At 42.7% G+C, this 23,190-nt stretch overlaps 1 protein-coding gene across 2 annotated transcripts in view; it reads left to right on the top strand.

Moving 5' to 3' along the window:
- Positions 1-22,109, top strand: part of LOC137384057 (26S proteasome non-ATPase regulatory subunit 13-like) — a 42,999-nt gene extending 20,890 nt beyond the window's left edge. Inside the window, exons 8-13 of one of the 2 annotated variants that reach the window (XM_068057619.1) lie at positions 1,552-1,631; positions 6,938-7,063; positions 9,908-9,970; positions 18,462-18,542; positions 19,475-19,591; positions 21,854-22,109. In XM_068057619.1, the coding sequence (XP_067913720.1) occupies positions 1,552-1,631; positions 6,938-7,063; positions 9,908-9,970; positions 18,462-18,542; positions 19,475-19,591; positions 21,854-21,949 (563 nt within the window). In that variant the 3' untranslated portion in view covers positions 21,950-22,109. The remainder of the gene's footprint in view (positions 1-1,551; positions 1,632-6,937; positions 7,064-9,907; positions 9,971-18,461; positions 18,543-19,474; positions 19,592-21,853) is intronic. The other variant, XM_068057620.1, reaches the window with a different exon arrangement.
- The last annotated feature ends 1,081 nt before the right edge of the window (positions 22,110-23,190 follow it).

Here is a 23,190-nt window from a genome sequence, read left to right as displayed (position 1 = left end):
AGGCCATCAGTTCCATCAAGTCTATGCCAGTTTTTTTGAAGAGCAATCCAGTTAGTCCCAGTCTTTCCCCATATCTCCATAATTTTTTTTCTCCCTCAGGTATTTATCTAATTCCCTTTTGAATGCTTCTATTGAATCTGTATCCACTTGCCTATGAGATCATGCATTCTAAATCCTATCCACTTGCATGAAAATTATTTTTCATGTCACCTCTGGTGCTTTTGCCAGTCACCTTAAATCTGTGCCCTCTGGTCTTTGACCCTACAGCCATGGGAAACAGTAACTCTTTATTTACTTTCTAATCTCCTCTTAACCTTCTGTGCTCTAACAAGAACAACCCCAGTTTTATCCGTAGAACTGTAATTCTTCATTCCTGGAACCATTTTGATAAAACTCTTCACGTCCTGAATTAGAGACAGTTCTCCAGCAGGGGCCAAACTAGTGTTTTATACAAGATTACTTCATGGCTTTTGTACCTTATGCCTGTAGTTATAAAGCTCGGGATCCCAGATGTTTTATTAACTGCTTTGTTTACCTATCCTGCCACTTTGAAAGATTTGTGTCGAAACACCCCCAGATCTTTCTGCCCTTGCACCTCCTTTAAAATTGTACCATTTAGCTTGTATTGTCTCCTCATTGTTCCTGCACTTTTTGCTTGAGTTTCATCTGCCATTCCACCAGCCTGTCTGTGTCCTCTTGAAGTCTATTACTGTTTACTAGATGTTCAAGCTTTGTATCATCTATAAATTTCAAAATTGTGCCCTGTACCCCCAAGTTCAAGTCATTAATGTATATCTAAAACAGCAGTGATTCCAGTACTGGAACCTGTGTAACACCACTGTGCCTTTCCCTCCAGTCTGAAAAACAGCCGTTCATCAGAACTCTGTTTTCTATCCCTTAGCCAGTTTTATATAGAACCAAAGAAAAATTACAGCACAGAAGGAGGCCATTCAGCCTGTCGTGTTCATGCTGTTACTCCCCTTTTCATCCCATAGACTCAGTTAGTCAAACATGACTTAACAAATTTCTGCTGGATCTCCTTTATTAGACCATGCTTATCCAAGTGGCTGTTAATTTTCCCCCAGATTATTGTTTCTATAAGGTTCCCACCACTGACATTAGACTGTCGTTAAACCTGTAATTGACAGGTTTATCCTTCTCCCCTTTTTGAACAAGGGTGTAACTTTTGCAATCCTCCAGCCTTTGGCACCATTCTTGTACCCAAGGAGCATTGGTAGAATGCGGCCAGAACCTACACAATTTCTACCCTTACTTCCCTCAGCAACCTAGGATGCATTCCCATCTGGATGGAGTGATATATCCACTAGAAGTACTTCCAGCCTTTCTAGTACCTCCTCTTTCATTTTATCTCATCCAGTTTCTCAACAGGCTCTTTGCTTACCATAGCTTTGGCAGAGTCCTCCTCCTTGGTGAATTTGAGATGTTTGTTTTTCTGGGAGACATAGTACTTGTTGCATTTAACTTGCATTTGTGCTTGGTATGAAGCAGTTCTTAAGCTAAGTTTGTAATGTATGTCTTCCTTCTTGCTAGTGGGTTCACAGCAGCAGAGAGCATTCACTCTGGGCCTGGCTGCACTATTGGGGGAAGGCATTTATAACTTTGGCGAGCTGGTGAGTATCAAATGAAAGTACTTGCAGAATCAGTCCTGACCTTACCCGTAAATTGACTTCCTGTGCTGCTTCAGAATTGTTACGGTTATTGACTGTGTAAATAGGATTCCCACTATATGTATAGTACATGTTTGTGTAATTTTCCATAATTATACAGGCGAATTGTTCAATAGTACAGTTCTTAAAAGCTGTAGAATTCAAAATCCGTGATATGAATTTGTTGTCATTACGTTGCTCATCACTTATTAGCGCCCTATGGTGTACTGTGTATTTGAATTTCTGTAGTGCATTGTGTGAAGCCCATTGTGTTTGCTCTTCTGATTTCATCAAACATTCCTGTTGATTATACCTTTTTCTGAATTGGTCAACTATTCCTTCTATCATACCTTCAATGTGGCCTCATATTTCAGTCACAGTGCACCTGTGGTCTGTGCGTGTGTTTTGTTCTCCATCTGTTTTGAATTGCACCTTCCTCATTACTGAGTTTTAAACAGCTTGGTGAGAGTTGGGTGAATCTGAAACAGAGTGGCGATGGGAATTTGGTGCAGAGAGGGAAGGAGGTGCTAAGTAATTAAATCCAAGATGCAACAGTTAACATATAAATAATTGATTAGACCCAAGACAATAAAATTAAAATGAACTAAGTAGTAGTTACCAATATTAAAGGGATCTGAATTGCATTAAGTATATATGTCTACTTTTCTGTCTACCTGTCTGACTGTCTACCCATCTAATCTAACTCTAACTTGCATATTACAGCAGGTGATCACACTGCAGGTACAATGTGTTCAGGAGGATATTAAGTGGGTGGCCATCCAGCAGGCGAGGAAGAAGCAGACAGTGCACAAATCCTCTAGGAGTGTGCAGAAGGGAGGGTGGGAGATTTCTGGGGCAAGAGGGACCTGTACAAGTTGGATGAGTTGCACCTCAGCAGGCTGGGACCAATGTCCTTGCAGTAAAGTTAAGTAGTGCTGTGGGGAAGGATTTAAACAAATTTGGCATTGGAGGGCCACCCTCCTAATAAAGCATTAGAGAGGAGCTACAAGGTGCACAGAGGAATGGGTGAGACCGGCAGCATCAGAAGAAAGAGTAGTTCAGAAATAGGAAATGCGGAGACCATGGTAAATGAGGTTGGTGAGCTGCAGGCACAAGTAGCTACATGGGATTATGATATTGTGGTAATAATGGAGACCTGGCTCAAGCAAAGGGAGGAATAGGCACTTAATATTCCTGGCTAAAATACTTTCAGGTAAGATGGGGAAGGAGAAAAAGGAGGTGTGATAGCCATATTGGTCAGAGATATTGTTACTGCACTGGAAAGGGAGGATGTACTTCAGGGTTCAAAAGCAGAATCTATTTGCGCTGAATTTAAAAAAAAAAAGCGGAGCAGCTGGTAGGCTGCTGGATGTATATAAGAGGCGATGAATAGTGGGAAAGAGATAGAAGGGCAAATTACAGAAAGATGCAAGAACTTTGGTAAGGGGGGGTCTTCAAATATCCTAATATAGATTGGATAGTAAAAGTGTAAAGAGCAAAGAGGGGAAGGAATTCTTGACAAGTGCACAACTGCTTCATCAGTGAGGAAGGAAGCAGTCCTGGATCTATTTTTGAGGAATGAAGTGGGGCAAATGGAGCATGTTTCAGTTGGAGAGCATTTGCGAAACATTGATTGCAATATAATTTGGTTTAAAGTAATTATGTAATGGTAAAGGAAAAATCAAATGGGGAAAAGTATTGAACTGGAGGAAGGCTCACTTAAATGGATCTGGCCCAGGTGGATTGGAATCAAATATTGACAAGTAAAACTAAATGAGCAATGAGAGGCCTTCAAAAAGGAAACAGTTCAGCTGTAGACTGGACGCATTCCCACAAGAGGTAAAGGAAGGGCATCCAAAGCTAGAAATGCCTGGATGACTAAAGATACAGAGATTAAAATGAACAGAAAAAGGAGGTTTATGATAAATGTTGGGTTCATAATTCTTTAGAGAACCAAGACAAATATAAAAAGTACAGCAGAGAATGGTGGGTAACAAAAAAGAATCCAAAAGCCTTTTATAAACAATTATTTCATAATTTTCAACAAATCTGCATTCTGTTGAGAAATAATTTCCATGGGAAAAGAGGTTAATCTGTGGCTAACTAAAGAGCTTAATAGTCTTAGATTACAAGAGGCTGAAAACATTGCCTAGATGTGTCATAAGCCTAAGGATTGGGAGAGCTTTAAATACCAGTAAGAGATGACCAAAAAAATTGATAGTGGAAGAAAATAGAGTAAATTAGCTTCTAGAAGAATATAAAAAGGAAGAGAGTAGCAAAAGTGAGCGCTGAAACAGGAGAAATTATAATGGGGAACAGAAATGGCAGACGTTAAACAGATATTTTATGTTTGTGTTTACAGCAGAAGACACAAAAAACCCCAGAAATTATGGGGAACTAAGCATCTAGGGACATAGCAAATAGGAGTAGGAGTGGAGTGGGCCATCCAGCTCCTCGAATCTGCTTCGCCATTCAACAGGATCATGACTGATATTCTACTTCAATGCCATCTTCTTGCACTATCTCCATATTCCTTGATATCTTCAATATTTAGAAATCTGTCAATCTCTATCATGAACATACTCAATGGCTGAGCCTCCACAGCCCTCTGGGAGATTCCCCATCCTTTGAGTGAAGAAATTTCTCCTCATCTCAGTCCTAAATGGCCTATCTTTTATTCTGAAACAGTGTCCTCTGGTTCCAGAACCCCCGGCCAGGGGGAACATTCTTCCTGTATCAACCCTGTCCATCACTGTAAGAATTTTGTATACTTCAATGAGATCACCTCTCATTCTTCTAAACTTTAGAAAGTAAAGATCCAGTCTCCTCAATCTCTCCTAATAGGACAATCCCGCCATCCCAGGAATCAGTCGTTAAGCTTTGTTGTACTCTGTCTATGGCAAGTATATCCTTCCTTGGGTAAGGAGCCCAAAACTCTATGCAATACTCCAGGTGCAGTCTGACCAAGGTTGTATACAATTGCAGCAAGACTTCTTTACTCTTGTACTCAAATCCTCTTGCAATAAAGGCCAACATACCATCTGAGTGAGGAACTTAAATTAAAGAAAAAGTACTGGAGTAATTAAGGGGACTGAAAGCTGACAAATCCCCTGGACCTGACTCTCTACATTCTTGGGTTTCTAAAAAAGGTGGCTGCAGAGATAGTGGATACATTGGTTGTGATCTTCCAAAATTTCCTAGATTCCGGAATGGTCTCAGTGGATTGGCAGGTAGAAAAAGTAGCATTGCTATTAAAAAATAAGAGGGAGTTAGGATAAAGTAGATAGAGGTACTAAAAAGGTTGGCAGCAATCAAAGTAGAATAGTCACCCATTCCAGTTATGGTGCATCCGAGATTGCTGAGGGAAGTAATGGTGGAAATTGTGTAAGCATGGGCCACAATCTTCCAATCCTTCTTAGTTATGGGAATAATGCCAGCAGACTAAAGGTTTGCAAATGTTCAAAAACCCAACAACTATAGGCTAGTCTGCCTAATATCGGTCATGGAGAAATCTTTTTGAAACATTAATCTGGGACAAAGTTAATTGGCACTTGGAAAAATATAGGTTAATAATTGAAAGCCATCATTGATTTATTGAAGGCAAATCATGGTTGAATAACTTGATTGACTTCTTTGAAGTAATGGAGAACGTTGATGAAGGTAGTGCAGTTGATATGTACATGATCTTTCAAAAGAAGTTTGATAAAGTACCACATAATAGACTTGCTAGCAAAATTGAGGACAAATGGGATTAAAGGGGCAGTGGCGCATAGATACAAAAGTAGCCAAGGGACAGAGTGCTGAGAGCAGTGGTGAATGGCTTTTAAGACTGGAGGGAAGTGTGGAGTGGTGTTCCCCAGAGGTCAGTTTTAGGACCTGTTTATGTCTTCCTATCCACTCTATCTAGACCCCTCATAATTTTATACACTTCAATTAAGTCTCCCTTCGGCCTCCTCTGTTCCAGTATTAGGATATTTTTGATATGTTAATAACCTGGATTTAGGTATACAGGGCATAATTTCAAAGCTTGAAGATGACAGGAAATTGAGGAATGTAGTAAACCGTGAGTATAGTAACCGACTTCAGGAAGACATAGACAAATTGATGAAATAAGCAGACATGTGGCAGGTGAAATTTAACTCAGAAATGTGAAGTGAGTTATTTTGATGGTCAGGATGTCGAAAGGCAATATAAACTAAATTGTACATTTTTAAGTGGGGGTGGGGTGGGTGGGAGGGTGCGCGACAGTGCAGGAACAGACACTCCAGGTGGTGTAAGTATACAAGACTTTGAAGGTGGAAGGACAAGTTGAGAAGGCTTTTGAAAATGCATACGGTATCCTTGATTTTAATAAATTGAGACACAGAGTACAAAAGCAAGGAAGTTATACTAAAGCTTTTATAAAACACTGTTTAGGCCCAGCTGGAATATTGTATTCAATTCTGGGCAGCACAATTTAGGAAGGATGTTGCAGTCTTAAAGAGGGTGCAGAGGAGATCTGTGAGAATGGTGCCAGGGTTATGAGAGAGTCTGGAGAAACTGGAGTTATTCTCACTTAGCACAGAGAAGTTTAAGGGGAGATTTTATAAAGTTCAAAAGCATGAAGGGTTTTAATAGTGTATATAAGATGCAACTACTTCCAATGGTGTAAGGCTCAGCAACCAAAGGATGCAGATTTAAAGTAATTGGCAGAAGAACCAGAGATAAGATGAAGACTTTTTATGCAGAGAATTATGATTTGGAATGCACTGCCTGAAAGGGTAGTGGAAGCAGATTCAATAATTTTCAGTAGGGAAATGAGAAAGATTTGCAGGGCTATGGGGAAAGAGTAGGGGAGTGGGACTAATTGGATAGCTCTTTCAATGAGCTGGCACAAGCACAATGGGCTCCTGTGCTGTATCATTCAATAATTACTGAAGTATGTGCATCTCCAAAGGCAGGGAGAATGATTATAGTGATATCGTTGTATGTCACTGAGAAGCAGAGGGGCAGAGACAATGACAAACAGAAGCCCTGAAGAAATGAATTGCAGCAGTGTTTAGTTGAGCAATGGAGGTTTGGGAAGGAAAATTAAATCAAAAAATAGGCTCGCTTCAAGTTTGTTTTACTGGAGCAGAAATTATGGAACTTCTTTTATGTTTGGAAGTTGTTTATAATTAGACACCATCCAAAACAAGCTTGGGATGATATAACTCGTGGAAGTCTCTTACTTTTATGTAGACTGTTGTTTTTCCTCTGTGTTGGTGATAAAGTTCATTCAATATTTGCAGCTGATGCATCCAATCTTGGAATCGTTGCGAGATACAGAGAACCAGTGGCTGATCGATACTCTGTATGCTTTCAACAGTGGGGATGTGGAGACCTTCTTCTGTCTGAAAACCTACTGGGGAGCTCAGGCAGGTTGATTCTTTGTCACTGTATAAAACTTAGCTGAATCCCTGAACAATGTGGCTTAAAGTTTTCAAATATAGTGGGATTTTGTTATGATGTAGGCTGCTGCAATCTTATTGACAAACAGTTGGGACAGACTGTGAACGAGGAGCCTGGTAAACTCCAAATTGAGAACCTTTGTCGGAAATGCAATTGGGGGCAGTGTCAGTACAGTGCCCTTCAGAGGCTAGTATCGGGAATAAAAACAAGAAATGCTGGAAATACTCAGCAGGTCTGGCAGCATCTGTGGAGAGAGAAGCAGAGTTGATGTTTCAGGCCCTTCTTCAGAACTGGGGCAGGTCTATTGAGAGCAATTTCAGGGCAGTGCCATTTGGGTGGGTGGAGGGGCAATACCATTCAGAGGGCAATGTAGGGAGATCAGAAAGGAGTACAGATGAATGAAGTAACCAGGCTATTTCAGAAAATGCAACAGTGAAATGAATTCATTCATCCCATTGTTGCTGCTGAGCTGACAGCATTACAACTATGCTATATAGGCATTTTGTAGCACACTATTTGGTAAACATATTTCTTGCATCTTGTGCTTATCTATGGAAAGATTGCTGATGAGCTGGTCTAGGGGAGGGGTCTTTGAAGGTATGGGCCAGAGCCAATCAGATGACAACTAATGATATCATAGTCGGATGTTTTGGGGATAAATGGTATTCTGAGTCACTTAGGCTGGGAAAATTCCTGACTTCATCACTAACTAGTACTGAGTTAACCAGTGGTAGTGCCAGGCTTGGCATCTATAGGCTAGCACAGAAAAATGTTGACCAGGGTTCTGGCTCATGATCATGATTCTGGAAATGCAAACCTGTGGCATTTGGATGAAGATGGAGTCTGCTGTGTTCTTGCTCTCCCTGCTGGCTAGAGTCTTGGTATTGGAGAGCCAGAAATGGGTTCAATGAGAGAGTGGGACTTGATGCAGGGTAGGTTACGGGGAGCAAGATGTGTTGAAGTTTGTAGAAGAATTTGTAGGATGGAAGGCTGGCCAGCGACCGTCAAGTCTGATGGTGACAAAAGCATGGATGAAGGTTTCCGTAGCAGATAGGCTGAGGTAGTGTAGAGATGGGTGATGATGTGGAAGATGTCTTCATGTTTTCACACTCTTCACTCGGGGGATAGTGTGAAGTAGTGGAAGGCTTTGCATGCTGCAATATGAATGCTCCTTCCATGGCTGTGACCATCTTCATCCCAGCCAACAGTTGGGGTTAGTCCTTTACAGCATGAAGATTTTTTTGGGTGCTCTCATTCCATATGATGAGGGTGGGGGAAGTTCCACCCACACCCACCAGGAGTATCCCACTGGATGTCAACCTGGATTGCAGAACTGAACCTCCAGTCTTCACTTACAGGGATTGTCTGGAGTAGGGTACAAGTGCGGTCCCTTCTGACTCGGGTGAGAATGATATCACTGAGCCAAAGGCTAACTCTGTTATGGAGGTGAAAGTAGGCAGTCTCTAATGTAGTGGATGTGGGTCAAATATTCCATTGTGTATGAGAATGTTTTCAATTAAAGAACAAAGGTAACCCTATAAATTACTTTCTCAAGCTCCATGTGCAAAATTATTGTTAAAGCCTGGGGACTCAGTTAAAGCCTGGGGACTTTTATAGACTCAGTGAAGATAACTTGCTGAATGCAACAGAGTCTGTATCATCAGAGACAAAGTAGGATCCAGAATTAATAGTGGAATCTACAAAGACAGTTTCTTTTCTATAAAAATATGGGTTGGAATTTTACGGTGGGCGGACAGGAACCGGCCTGCAATGTAAAAGTCGGTGGCGAACTCTCTTCCGCCTCATCTGGGGATCCGTTCCGTATTTTATGGGTCCCCAGGCTTTAATTGTGCTGAGGTGGGACTTCCACCTGCTTGAGGCTGGCAGCTCTTAGTCCCAGCAGCGCCACCGGGAGCGGCTGCCCCAGCTGCAGATGGATAGAAGAAGATGTGGAGCCGGGAGGAAAAGTAAGTTTTGGTTTGCCTTACCGGAGGTAATCGGTCGGGCCCCAGTGAGGCAAGGGAGGTTGGTTGGGGGCAAGGCGGTGGGTGCGTTGTGTGCTTGGGGTAGCGGGGGCACCCTGTGCCCGATGAGCAGGCTCCCCTCCCCCCACAGGATGATCGGCAGCTGTCTGGTTTTCCCAGGCGACTTTTCCTGGTTCCAGGACGCCCGCTTGCCATGCGTAAAGTCCGTTTGGAGGCAGTCTCCACTTAAGTGGCCACTTAAGGGCCTTGATTGGCCTGGGGTGGGTGGGCCGTTTTTCGACCCGCGCCGCTCCCCATGTAAAGGGAGCGGGTCGAGAAAGTCTCCCGGAACCTCCCGCTCCATTTTACGTCACACCCCGCCACCATCCTGCTTGTTGCGGTGGTGTAAAATTCCAGCCATGGTTTCCATTAATGTGTTGAGAAGTCACTTCTTGAACTGTCATCTAAAATCTGCTTGGTTCCTGTTGCTGCAGCTCAAGTCTTTCTACATCTTTTATCTGTGCCTAAAAATTCCATCATCACTGCTAAATTATTTTAAATAATTTTTCAGTGCTGTAGCAGTAATAGTTTATACAACAACTGAAAAAGAAACTCGAACTGTTCTGGCTGATGGAGGTAAAGTCTAGCAGCTCAGGCATTGTGTGTAGTTCACAACAAGGGGTGGGAGCAGCTGTTCTTCCTTTTGTTGATTAACTGAAGTAAAAGCAGAATATGATGTTTAATAAATGCAGGCAGAAAGACGGCAAGGGAACAGGGCCTGCTTAGTCATACCCTAGGCCCTTTCTCATGATATAAGCACTAATCCATCTTCTTTCTCTCTGACAGTCTGACCTGGCCAATAATGAACAGCGACTGAAAGAGAAGCTCCAACTGCTCTGCCTGATGGAGGTAAATTCTGCAGTTACCAGGTTGCTGTGTTAATGTTACAGGAGGAAATGAAGAGCAGAGTGATAGTTAATCTGAAGTAAACACTTCTTATGATTGTCGCTCCTGGAGTTGGGTGTAATGTTCCAAAGTGGGACTTATCTGACAGTGTTTCCATTCCTGCAGTTACTGTACTTTATAATGCAGACGTTATGTTACTTGACTAGTAGTCCAGAGGCCTGGACAAATAATCCAGAGTGAGTGTTCAAATCCCAGCACAGCAGTTTGAGAATTTAAATCCAGATTTTAAAAATGGTAAGAAAAAAGACAGGCATCAGGAAACGTGACCAGGTAGCTGTCAGATTGTCATATAAAACCTAACTGGTTCACTAATGTCCTTCAGGGAAGGACACCTGCTCTCCTGGCCTATATGTGACTCCAGTGCCTCATTAATGTGGTTACTGTTAAGTACCTGCTGAAGTGGCCTGGTAAGTCACTCAGCCATATCAAACTGCTACTTAAGGCAACTATGGAAGGGTATTAAATTCCAGCATTGCTAGCAGTGTTCATATTCCAAAATTAATTTTGGAAGTTTAGAAAAATAGATTTTTACTGATAATTTTATCAAGCTTCATAACACTGTTGTTTAGAGGGAATATTTATTTATTGCCATGTTCTCTGTTCCACTCTGTACCTCTGCCATTCTGGTGCTGACCACTAGGAGGTTTGAGAGTGAGCTTGGGCTAACATGTCTGCCAATTTTTCCCCTCTCCCTCTGTCTGGCCTCTTTAGCAGCTTCCCCAGGCACAGATAAAGGCAGTCTCTAATCCCCCTGGCACTGTGCCAAGTAAATGTGACAAACCTCAACTTGTACTGTGACTTTTCTTGTAAACAAGGGGAATGGCAGCATGATTCCTGGTCAAGGTGTGAGTGCCGATGATCCATTTTTATTAAAGCAAAAAAACCTGATAAGGTGATAAGTTGTGAAGCCAGGAATGTTGCAATCATTGCTGCTAGCTGCATTGTTAAAACATCTATCCCTGCTGTAAGCCATTAATCTGAATAGAAGACAGCACAGGGAACCAATTATTCATGATCCTAAGATTATTGGGTGTTTAACTTTCACAAATCACTGGGGAGGTCACTTGAAGAAGGAGCCTCAGTATCTCTGCTGCTTTTAGAAACTAATTGATTGGTCTGATTTTGAAATATGTTCGCAGATTGAGGATACAACTATCAGGAAAGATTGAGCAGGCCGGGGCTCTTTTCTCTGGGAAAGAGAAGGCCTGATAGAGGTCTTTAAAATTAGGAAGGGGTTCGAGACGATGGATGTGGGGAAACTATTTGCACATGTGGAGAAGTCCAGAACAAGGGGCTATGAATATAAGATGGTCAGTAACCGGACGAATAGAGAATTTAGGAGGAATTTCTTTACAGGTAGTGTAGTGAGAATGTGGAACGTGCTGCCAGATGGAGTGGTTGAAGCTTGATATATTTAAGGGGAAGACTGATTCACTCATGAAGCAGAAGAGAATAGAGGATTACGGGAACAGGGCAGGAAGAGGTGGTTAGAGTGGGAGGAGGCTTGTGTGGAGTACCAGTTGGGCCAATGGCTGATTTCTGTGCTGTAGATACTGTGTATTCCATATTCAATTTGATTTGTGATAGTGTGGTAGCATAGCATTCAAGGTTGGATGTTGGATGTGTGATGGCCTAGCCAGTGACTCCCAGATCCCATGAACGAATTTTAAAAAAATTGAAATACTACAAACTGTTTTTGAAATATTACTGATTAGGCAAAGTCAACACTATTTTATGTAAGAAAGTTTTTGTTTCACAAATGTTAGTTTTCTGAAAATGTAGCTAGCAGGGTAGATAAGAGAGAAGTAGTATACTTGGATTTTTAGAAGGCAGTTGATAAGGTGCCAAATGAGAGGTTGTTAAAAAATTGGGATTGGGGGTAACATTGGTTAAGAGACAGAAAACAGTAGGAATAAACAGATCATTTTTGTGATGGCAGGGTGTAACTGAAGTGCTACAAGGATCAGTGATTGGGCCTCCCTATTTACAATCTATATCAATAGCTTAGGGAGCTAAGATTATTATATTGAAGTTTGCTGACAAAACAAAGTGAGGTGGGAAAATAAGCTGTGGGGATGATGCAAAGAGGCTGCAAAGGGATATAGACCAGTTAAGTGAAGGGGCAAGGAGGTGGTAGATGGAGTCTGATGTGGAGATGTGTGGAAATTATCCACTTTGATAATAAGAATGGAAAAGCAGAATATTTTTAAACGGTGAGAAACTAGTAAATGTTGGTATTTGGAGGAAACTGGGGGTCCTTATACATGAATTACAAAGTTAACATGCAGGTGCAGGAAGTAATTAGAAAGGCAAATGGTATAGAGGCCTGCTCAGGTCGGGAAAAAAGAACCCAACCGAACCACAGCGGGCCCGAGTCCCTCCGATTTAGCCCCGGGCTCGACCCGACCTGAACCCACCTCGACCTGACCCAACCATCCGTTTACTTACCTTCCTGACACCGAACCTGCAGGAAGCTGCAGCGCGTGCGTGAGGACGTCATAGTAACGTCACTCGCTCATTGCACTGATTCCGTTTCGTCCTGGACTCCCAGCTCAGGTAAGTTCTTTAATTTCAATACTTAACAGCAGAGCACTTACCGTATGTGTTCGGCCCAACACAACCCGACTCGACCTGCACTCGGCTCGACCCGAGCCCGAAAGCCGTGCCTGAAAGATGGGCCCGACCCGAACCCGACACATGTCGGGTCCCGTCCGGTTCGGGTCAGGTAGCAGGCCTCTAAAACGGTATATTTGTCTTTATTGCAAGGGGGTTGGAGTATGAGTAAGGAAATCTTGCTGCAATTATATCGGGTTTTCGTGAAACCACACCGGGAGTACTGCGCATAGTTTTGGTTTTAGATATGCATGCCTTTGAGGATGCAACAAGGGTTCACTAAATTGATTCCTAGGATGAGAGGGCTATCCTATGAGGAGAGATTGAGTAGAATGAGTTTATAATCTCTGGGCCTACATTCTCTGTGGTTTAGAAGAATGAAAGGGGATCTGACTGAAATGCATAAAATTCTTAGCTTCTCAGCATCAAATCCTCTATCTCCCTTGCCTCGAGAGCCTAGAACTAGGGATCATAGTCTCCAAATATGGGATCAGACACTTCAGACCGAGATGAGGAGAAATTTCTTCGCTGAGGGTTGGAATCATGTACCCCAAAGGGCTTAGATGCTGAACCAATGAAAGACTGAGATCATATATGTAGAATGGCTACAGCACAGGAGGAGGACATTCGGCCCATTGTGTCCTTGCCAGCTCTCAGAGTCATAGAGTTATACAGCACAGAAACAGGCCCTTCGGTCCGTCATGTCTGTGCCAGCCATCAAGCACCGAACTACTCTAATCTAATTTTCCAGCACTTGGCCCATAGCCGTGTATGCTGTGGCGTTTCAAATGCTCATCTAAATACTTGTTAAATGTTGTGAGGATTCCTGCCTCTACAACCTCTTCAGGCAGTGCATTCCAGGTTCCAACCACCCTCTGAGTGAAAAATGTTTTCCTCACATCCCCTCTAAACTTCCTGTCCCTTACCTTAAATCTATGCCCCCTGGTTATTGATCCCTCCGCTAAGGGAAAATGTTTTTTCCTATCTAACCTATCAATGCCCCTCATAATTTTGTATACCTCAATCATGTCCCCTCTTTGCCTTCTCTGCTCTAAGGAAAACAACCATAGCTTATCCAGTCTCTCTTCATAGCTGAAATGCTTCAGCCCAGGCAACATCCTGGTGAATCTGCTCTGCACCCTCTCCAGTGCGATCACATCCTTCCTATAGTGTGGCGACCAGAACTGTACGCAGTATTCCAGCTGTGGCCTAACTAGCGTTTTGTACAGCTCCATCATAACCTCCCTGCTCTTCTATTCTATGCCACGGCTAATAACGGCAAGTATCCCATATGCCTTCCTAACCACCTTATCTAGCTGCGCTGCTGCCTTCAGTGATCTATGGACAAGTACACCAAGGACCCTCTGACCCTCTGTACTTCCTAGGGTCAAACCATCCATTGTATATTTCCTTGTCTTGTTAGTCCTCCCAAAATGCATCACATCACACTTCCCAGGATTAAACGCCAGTTGCCACTGCTCCGCCCATCTCACCAACCCATCTATATCGTCCTGTAACCTAAGGCTTTCCTCCTCGCTATTTATGACACAACCAATTTTCGTGTCATCTGCGAACTTACTGATCATACCTCCTATATTCACGTCTAAATCATTAATGTACACTACAAACAGTAAGGGTCCCAGCACCGATCCCTGTGGTACACCACTGGTCACAGACTTCCACTCGCAAAAGCATCCCTCAATCATTACCCTCTGCCTCCTGCCACTAAGCCAATTTTGGATCCAGTTTGCCAAATTGCCCTGGATCCCATGGGCTCTTACCTTCTTAACCAATTTCCCATTCGGGACCTTATCAGAAGCCTTACTGAAGTCCATGTATACTACATCAACTGCTTTAGCCTCATCTACACAGCTAGTCACGTCCTCGAAAAATTCAATCAAGTTAGTTAGATACAATCTCCCCCTGACAAAGCCATGCTGACTATCACTGATTAATCCCTGTCTCTCCAAGTGGAGATTAATCCTGTCCCTCAGAATTTTTTCCAATGGTTTCCCAATCACTGATGTTAGACTCACCGGCTTGTATTACCTGGTTTATCCCTGCTACCCTTCTTGAATAATGGTACCACATTTTCTGTCCTCCAATCCTCTGGTACCTCTGCTGTGGCCAGAGAGGATTTGACAATTTGTGTCAGTGCCCCTGCTATCTCCCTTGCCTTACCTAACAACCTGGGATACATCTCATCTGGGACTGGGGATTTATCCACTTTTCAGCCTGCTAAAACAGCTAATACTTCCTTTCAACACTAATATTTTCAAGTATATCGCAATCCCCCTCCCTGATCTCTACACCTACATCATCCTTCTCCCTAGTGAACACAGATGAAAAGTAATCATTTAAAACCTCACCTATGTCCTCTGGCTGCATACACAGATTGCCACTATGGTCCCTAATGGGCCCTACTCTTTCCCTAGTTATCTTCTTGCCCTTAATATACTTACAAATGCCTTAGGATTTTCCTTAATCTTGCCCACCAGTGTTTTTTCATGTCCGCTCTTCGCTCTCCTAATTACATTTTTAAGAAACCCCCTACACTTTCAATACTCCTCTAGTGCCTCCGCTGTTTTCAGTGCTCTGGATCTGCCATAAGCCTCTTTTTTTTTTTACTGATCCAATCCTCTATATCCCTTGACATCCAGGGTTCCCTGGACTTGTTGTTCCTACCCTTCACCTTAATGGGTACATGTTGGCTCTGAACTCACTATTTCCTCGTTGAATGACGCCCACTGATCTGATGTCGATTTTCCTACAAGTAGCTGCTCCCAGTCCACTTTGGCCAGATCCTGTTTTATCATAAAATCGGCCTTCCCCCAATTCATTACCTTTATTTCCGGTCCCTCTTTGTCCTTTTCCATAACTACCTTAAATCTTACAGAGTTATGGTCACTATCTCTGAAATGCTCCCCCACTGACACTTCTACCACTTGACTGGCTTCATTCCCTAGGATTAGGTCCAGTACCGCCCCTTTTCTTGTGGGACTTTCTACGTACTGGCTCAAGAAGTTCTCCTGTATGCATTTTAAGGATTCCGCCCCCTTTAAGCCTTGTGCACTAAGACTATCCCATTTGATGTTGGGGAAGTTGAAATCCCCTACTATTATTACCCTATTATTTTTACACTTCTCTGAGATTTGCCTACATATTTGCTCCTCTATCTCTCCCTGACTGTTTGGAGGCCTGTAGTACACTCCCAGCCAAGTGATTGCCCCCTTTTTGTTTTTAAGTTCTACCCATATGGCCTCATTTGAGGAACCTTCTAAGATATCATCCCTCCTTACTGCAGTAATTGACTCCTTGATCAACAGTGCAGTGCCACCTCCTCTTTTATCCCCTCCCCTGTCTGGCCTAAAGATTCTATACCCTGGAATATTGAGCTGCCAGTCCTGCCCCTCCCCCAACCATATCTCTGTGATAGCAATAATATCATAATTCCATGTGCTAATCAATGCCCTCAATTCATCTGCCTTACTAGTAAGATTCCTTGCATTAAAATAGATGCAATCCAGCCTTGCATTTTTCACTTGTGCCTTAACAAGTCTATATTTGCTCTGCCTTCCAGACTGACTCAGTTTCTCTTTTTTTTGGCTGTGCATCACACCCTACTGTACCTCCACGCTGTATCCCACCCCCCTGCCAAATTAGTTTAAAGTCCCCACCAACAGCACTAGCAAACCTCCCTGCAAGGATGTTGGTCCCGTTCCAGCTCAGGTGCAACCCGTCCAACTTGTACAGGTCCCACCTTTGCCAGAAACAGACCCAGAGATGCAGGAAACTAAAGCCCACCCTCCTGCACCATCTTCTCGGCCACGCATTTATCTGCTCTATCCTCCTATTCCTACACTCACTAGCACCTGGCACCGGGAGTAATCCAGATATTGCAACCTTTGAGGTCCTGCTTTTTAATCCGCTACCTAGCTGCCTAAATTCTTGTTGCAGGACCTTATCCCTCTTCCTATCTATGTCGTTGGTACCAATGTGTACCACGACCTCTGACTGTTCACCCTCACCCTCCAGAATGTCTCTGCTAGAACAACTCAACCAGCCCCACTCACCCACCCTTTCCCCAAAGTCTTGCAATTTTTTTCTCTTCAGGTGCTTATTCAATTCCCTCAAAAACCATGATTATATTGGCCTCCACCATGCTCAGGCAGTGCATTCCAGATGCTAACCACTTGCTGCATTAAAAAAGTTTTCACTCCCGTGGCCATTGGTTCTTTCGCCAATCACCTTAAATTGGTGTTTCTCCTGTTCTCAACCCTTTCACCAGTGGGAACTGTTTTTCTCTATCTATTCTGCCGAAGCCCTTCATAATTTTGAACACTATCCAACCTCCTCTCAACTTTTTTTTCTCTGAGGTGAATAACCTCAGTTTCTTTAATTACGCACATAACTGAAATCCCTCATCCCTTGAACCATTCTGAAAAATCTTTTCTGCACCCTTTCTAAAGTTTTCACGTCCTTCCTAAAGTGTGGTGCCCAGAATTGGGTACACTACTCCATTTGAGGCCAAACCAGTGCTTTATAAAGGTTCATCATAACTTCCTTGCTTTTGTACTCTTTGCCTCTGTTTATAAAACCCAGGGTCCCATATTCCTTATTAACCACTTTCTCAACCTGTCCTGTCACCTTCAATAATTTGTGCACATATACCCCCAGGCCTCTGTGTTCCTGCACTCCCTTTTAGAATTGTATCCTTTATTTTATATTACTGCTCCTACCAAAATGTATCATTCACATTTCTCTGCATTAAATTTCATCTGCCACGCGTCTGCCCATTCAACCAGCTTGTCTATATCCTCTTGAAGTCTATCACTATCTCCTCACAATTCATAATACTTCCAAGTTTTATGTCATCAGCAAATTTTGAAATTGTGCCCTGTAAACCCAAGTCAAAATCATATCTAGAAAAGTAGAGGTCCTTGTACTGACCCCTGGGGAGCCCCACTGTATACCTTCCTCCAAACTGAAAAACAACTATTCACCACAACTCTTTCCTTTTACTGAGCCAATTTTGTATTCATGCTGCCACGATTACATGTTGGGCACTGAGGGAACTGAGGGTTATGGGGTTAGGGCAGGAAAGTGGAGTTGACGTAGAAGTTCAACCATGATTTTATTGAATGTTGGAACAGCCTTGTTTATTCCTGCTCCTGTTTCTTCTTCCCTTATCATGCACTTGCTTTAGTAACCAGTGACATAGTACGCCACAAAAGAAGGTTGAAATATTATGGGCCAATCTTCCAGTCTGGTACTTTGCAGACTTGAGAATCAGGAAAGGTATCCTCGGTAAATTGTACATTTGATGTACCATGTTGATCAGTAGGGTCAGCAGTTTGATGCAAACTGATGACTCTGCAGTGAACCCCGCAGGTTTCTACACTGCCGTGTATCGTGTAATTACAGCTGTGATTATCATGATCCTTTGGAAATAGACCTGAAGGCAATGGATGGCTTGGAATCTCAGCAGTAACTAACTCCTCATCATACTGATCAGATCTGAAAACAGTTACAAAGAATTCGCACATCCTGTGGTTTGTGTCTAGATTCTTCTCCAAACCTCACCATCATTATTGAACTCTGGAAGTATTTTGCAATAAAAATAGCAAATGCTGGAAATACTCAGCAGGTCTGACAACATCAGCGAAGAGAGGAACAGAATTATCACTTCAGGGTGATCACCAACTGGCAGTGACCCCTCTACTCACCAAATGTGCACATTACACACACTGTGCCTAATCAGCTAGTTTCTGTTGTCTGTTGTCATTCTGTTGTTTTTATTGAAGTTCTTTGTATTTCTGAGATGGTGTTTACAAGACCAGCAAACCATCGGCAGATGACATTCCAGGAAATATCCCATCAGGCCAAGGTATCTGTCAATGAGGTGAGTCTGAGGCTGGATCATTATTAAAGTAGCCACTCAGTCATTGCCTGTTCTTAATAGTAAAGGGCCACCAACCCCATCCACCCACCTCCAGTTGCAGTTGACTCCCACCCCTATGGCAGAGGGCTCCAACTCTTCCATTTTCTCTTTTGCTTTTGAAATGTATAGCTTTACGTTAATGTGTAAATGACCTGGAAAGATCAAATCTTTCTACTGCCATCTCCTCTGAGAGCTGCTGTAAGTTTGTAGAATAAGACCTCATTGGCAATGTGAGCCACATGGCATCACAAAGATGTCAGCCCATGGGGGCTGTTGGGCCATCTCTTTCATATACAGAGGTTCCGCTACATTTAAAGGATAAGGGAAACTGTAGTAGAAGTTGATAGAATGTGCTCTACTAAATAACACTACATAACTAAAATGCCTAAAGTTTTGCCCAGCTCTGTCATTACTATTTGCAAGGCAGTTTGTCACTTGTGCTTCTGTGTTATATCAGCTTATTTCTGAATCAGAATCCAGGTGAGAACTGATCCTTGTGATGAACCAAACTCCGTATGGGGATCCTGAGATTTGAGCCTTTGTTTAGGTGATTCGCATCACTAAAATGTGTGCAAAAAGCTCCATTTGCCTTGAGGCCAAAACAGCTATGAGGTTAATGGGACTGATATCTGACTGTATCACCCAGACATCTGCTGCGAGCATGCATAGGAAGATTACTTTGCTCTTTCCTTCAGTTTAATGGAGAGCTCAACATGGCAAGTTAGCCAATGATTGACCCAACCCCACCCCATGTCATGGTCCTAGTAGGTGAGGCTGTGTGACCGGCGAGCATTGGGAAGGTTTGCTCTGGCGAGCAGCATGTGAGAGTGGATTTGTTAAGCTTGTTGACATGTAGTTCCTATACCATTTTATTCCCTGTTCTGTTTTATCAGGTTGAAATGCTGGTGATGAAAGCGCTGTCTGCGGGCCTAGTGAAAGGGAGCATTGATGAGGTAGACCATAAAGTTCACATGACATGGGTTCAGCCGCGAGTCATGGACCTGCAACAGGTAAAGCCCATCAGATAGTAACTCCCAGTGTCGCAGTATACATAAACATACTCCAAGCTTGTTGCTTTTTTAAATTGAAGCTCTGAAATCAGGATACATGTTTTTCAACAAAGTTTGGTGAAAATTTGGAACTCTTCCCCACAAAAGCTCTGTATGGCTTGGCCAATTGAAACGTTAAAGACTGAGATGCATACCGATTTGGTAGATATCGGTGACAAGGCAGGGAAAGAGGTTCAGAGCAGCCATGCTCTAATTAGAGGTACAGGCTTGAGGGGTTGAATGGGGCACAGTCTTGTTCCTATGTTTCTCTTCTGCCTTAGTTATAGATGTTGATTCCAAGCAATCGAGCTTGGTACTGGATGGAAAGAATTTGTTCACTAGCTTATTCCTCTTGTCTGGGATACATCTTCATGCTGTATTCTGTTCCTCAGGCTTAAAAAAACAGCAGAAATCATTTAGTGAACCCCAAACCAGCAGCATTCATTCATTCATTGTGGAATTAAGTCACATCAATTTAGGCTCACTATCTAAAGTGAGAACTTGGAATTTTCTAACTTCAGATGGAGATTAATATTTTATGTAGAGCTGAGATTGTGAGCTGGATGAGTTTGCTACCTGTTAGTTCAAAACGTGCAGCAGCATAAAGGAGAATCACAGTTTATAAGAGTCAGCCATGGTTCAGTGCTATCTCTCACTTCTGAGGCAACAAATCATGGGTTCAGGAACTCTCATATATAATCCAGGCTGACGCTCCCAGTGCTGTAGTGAGGGAGTGCTGCACCATTGGAGGTGCTGACTTTCAGAAGAGATTACAAACTAAGGCCCTCCTGTTTAAATAGATGTAAAATATGCCATGCATTTGCCCTGGCCAGCTTTTAACCCTCACTGACCTGTGGTTACATAACCGTACTAACAGCAGTTCCAAAGTAATCCATTGTTTGTGAAGCATTTTAGGGCAGTCTGAGACGTGAAACTTGCTATATAAGTGAAGGTTTTTTTTTTATAAATACACAGTCTATGATTTCCAATATTTTCTGGAAGTAAATCCAGTAATTAGTACACTGATGACTCACTGGTTGTTGCAACACTTCAACTTGTGACCTAAAGTTTTTTTTTTAGCAAATAATTTAAATGATGAACTTTAAGACAGAACGAATTGAAGACCAAGAAATTGAAAAAGTGACTGAATACAAATATCTGGGCCCAATTTTAAGAATGGAGGATTGTACAAATGAAGAGGTACTGAGTAGGATTAGGGCAAGATGGAGTTTTTTTCAGGAGATAGAGCTATTCTGAGAGATAAAATACCACTGGCAGTAAGGAGGAAGGTGTGTGATCATGACATATGGGGTGGAATCATGGACATCTACAAAATATAAAGAACAGAAAGTGTTTAGCTCAGAGAAATGGAAAAGCAAATGTTACACATCTCCCTTCGTGATAAAATCAGGTGTAATGACAAACAGTAGAAAATCAGAGTTAAGGAGATAAAATTCAGAAGATAAAAGAAGCCAAATGAAGATGGGCTGGGCATGGTGCTCGAAGAAATGATAGCAGGTGAACGAAAAGGCTACTGGACTGGCAGCCAAGAACAGGCAAAAGAAGGGGGAGACTGAGAAAAAGATGGAGAGACGACATTTAGCTAGGGACCACATGGGTGAGATCAGCAAGGGATAGAGGTAAATTGAAAAGGCATGAATAGGATTACATCCAACAGTGGATAAACACAGCCTAAATGATGAATGACTTAAATCTAGTCACTTGTGATCAGTGTTTCAGAACATTCAACAGCATTCCTTCAGGGAGACCCCAAGCCAGCAGCATTCCTTCAGGGAGACCCCAAGCCAGCAGCATTCCTTCAGGGAGACCCCAAGCCAGCAGCATTCCTTCAGTGAAGGCTCTATAATTACATTTTTCCCAGTGTTTTGATACTCTAGGATGAGGGGGTGGTTTTTCTGCTGCAGAAGCTAATTGAAATTTGTTAAAGTTCATTTGTATATGAGGAAACTGGACATTTGTGGGCTACCTCTCCATCATATTCTCTACCTGTTCTATATTGCTAGCCGCTGTATCTAAGTATGCAATCAGGATATCACAGTGAATCTTATTAACCTATAGCCTTGGGCAGATGGGGATTATTCAGGGTGTTAAGCACCCCCGGTATATCTTTTCAATGGATGTCCACATGAGGCAGTGGTGTCCTGCTGATGATTTATGGTTATATCCAGTATGTGAATATTTGACCATCCTTTTAACCACTAGGTATCTGCCATGAAGGAGCGGCTGGAAGCCTGGTGTGCTGATGTGAAGAACATCTCCATCCTAGTTGAAGACCATGCACATGAGGTTCTTGGCTGAAACCCCACCATACTTACTTGTGGCTTGCATTTCAGTGTTCGTTCATGCAAAAATTTAAAAAAACTGTTTTAATGTTTTGTGTTTGCTGCAGAAGCAAGTTAATCCCGTTATTTCCTTGTGAAATTTAAATAAACATATACAATTTTGTGTGTTTACACAAGCCATGAAGTTTGTTAATTCAGTTTCTTTACATAGAGTTGTTAAAGTTATAAATGTCTTAAATGTGCATTTACAAAATGTGTCCAAGAGGACTTTCTGGATCAGTGTTTCCAGCCCAGTGAGGAAGGAAGCAATCCTGGATCTAGTTCTGGGGAATGAAGTTGGTAAGTGGAGTATATTTCGGTGAGGAAGCATTTGGACAATAGTGATCACAATACATTAGGTTTAGAGTAGTTATAGAAAAGGACAAGGAAAATTCAAATACCCAAAAAATTCAACTGGAGGAAGCCTAATTTCAGTGAGCTGAAAAGGGATCTGGCCCAGGTGGATTAGAATCAACGATTGGCGGGTAAAACTGTAAATAAGCAATGGGAGGCCTTCAAAGAGGCGATAGCTCAGGGACAGACTGGACCCATTCCCGAGGGGGGAAAGGAAAGATAATCCAGGAAATTATAGGCCGGTGAGCCTTACGTCAGTGGTAGGGAAACTATTAGAGAGGATCCTTCGGGACAGGATTTACTCCCATTTGGAAACAAACGAACTTATTAGCGAGAGACAGCATGGTTTTGTGAAGGGGAGGTCGTGTCTTACTAATTTGATTGAGTTTTTTGAGGAAGTGACGAAGATGATTGATGAAGGAAGGGCAGTGGATGTTGTCTACATGGACTTCAGTAAAGCCTTTGACAAGGTCCCGCATGGCAGACTGGTACAAAAGGTGAAGTCACATGGGATCAGAGGTGAGCTGGCAAGATGGATGCAGAACTGGCTCGGTCACAGAAGACAGAGGGTAACAGTGGATGGGTGTTTTTCTGAATGGAGGGATGTGACTAGTGGTGTTCCGCAGGGATCAGTGCTGGGACCTTTTCTGTTTGTAGTATATATAAATGATTTGGAGGAAAATGTAGCTGGTCTGATTAGTAAGTTTGCGGACGACACAAAGGTTGGTGGAGTTGCGGATAGTGATGAGGATTGTCAGAGGATACAGCAGGATATTGATCGGTTGGAGACTTGGGCGGAGAAATGGCAGATGGAGTTTAATCCGGACAAATGTGAGGTAATGCATTTTGGAAGGTATAATGCAG

The sequence above is a fragment of the Heterodontus francisci genome, chromosome 25, assembly GCF_036365525.1.
Source record: "Heterodontus francisci isolate sHetFra1 chromosome 25, sHetFra1.hap1, whole genome shotgun sequence".
NCBI lineage: Eukaryota > Metazoa > Chordata > Chondrichthyes > Heterodontiformes > Heterodontidae > Heterodontus > Heterodontus francisci.
The sequence above is the reverse complement of the archived record's forward strand: the minus strand, read 5'-3'. Positions and strand labels throughout refer to the sequence as shown.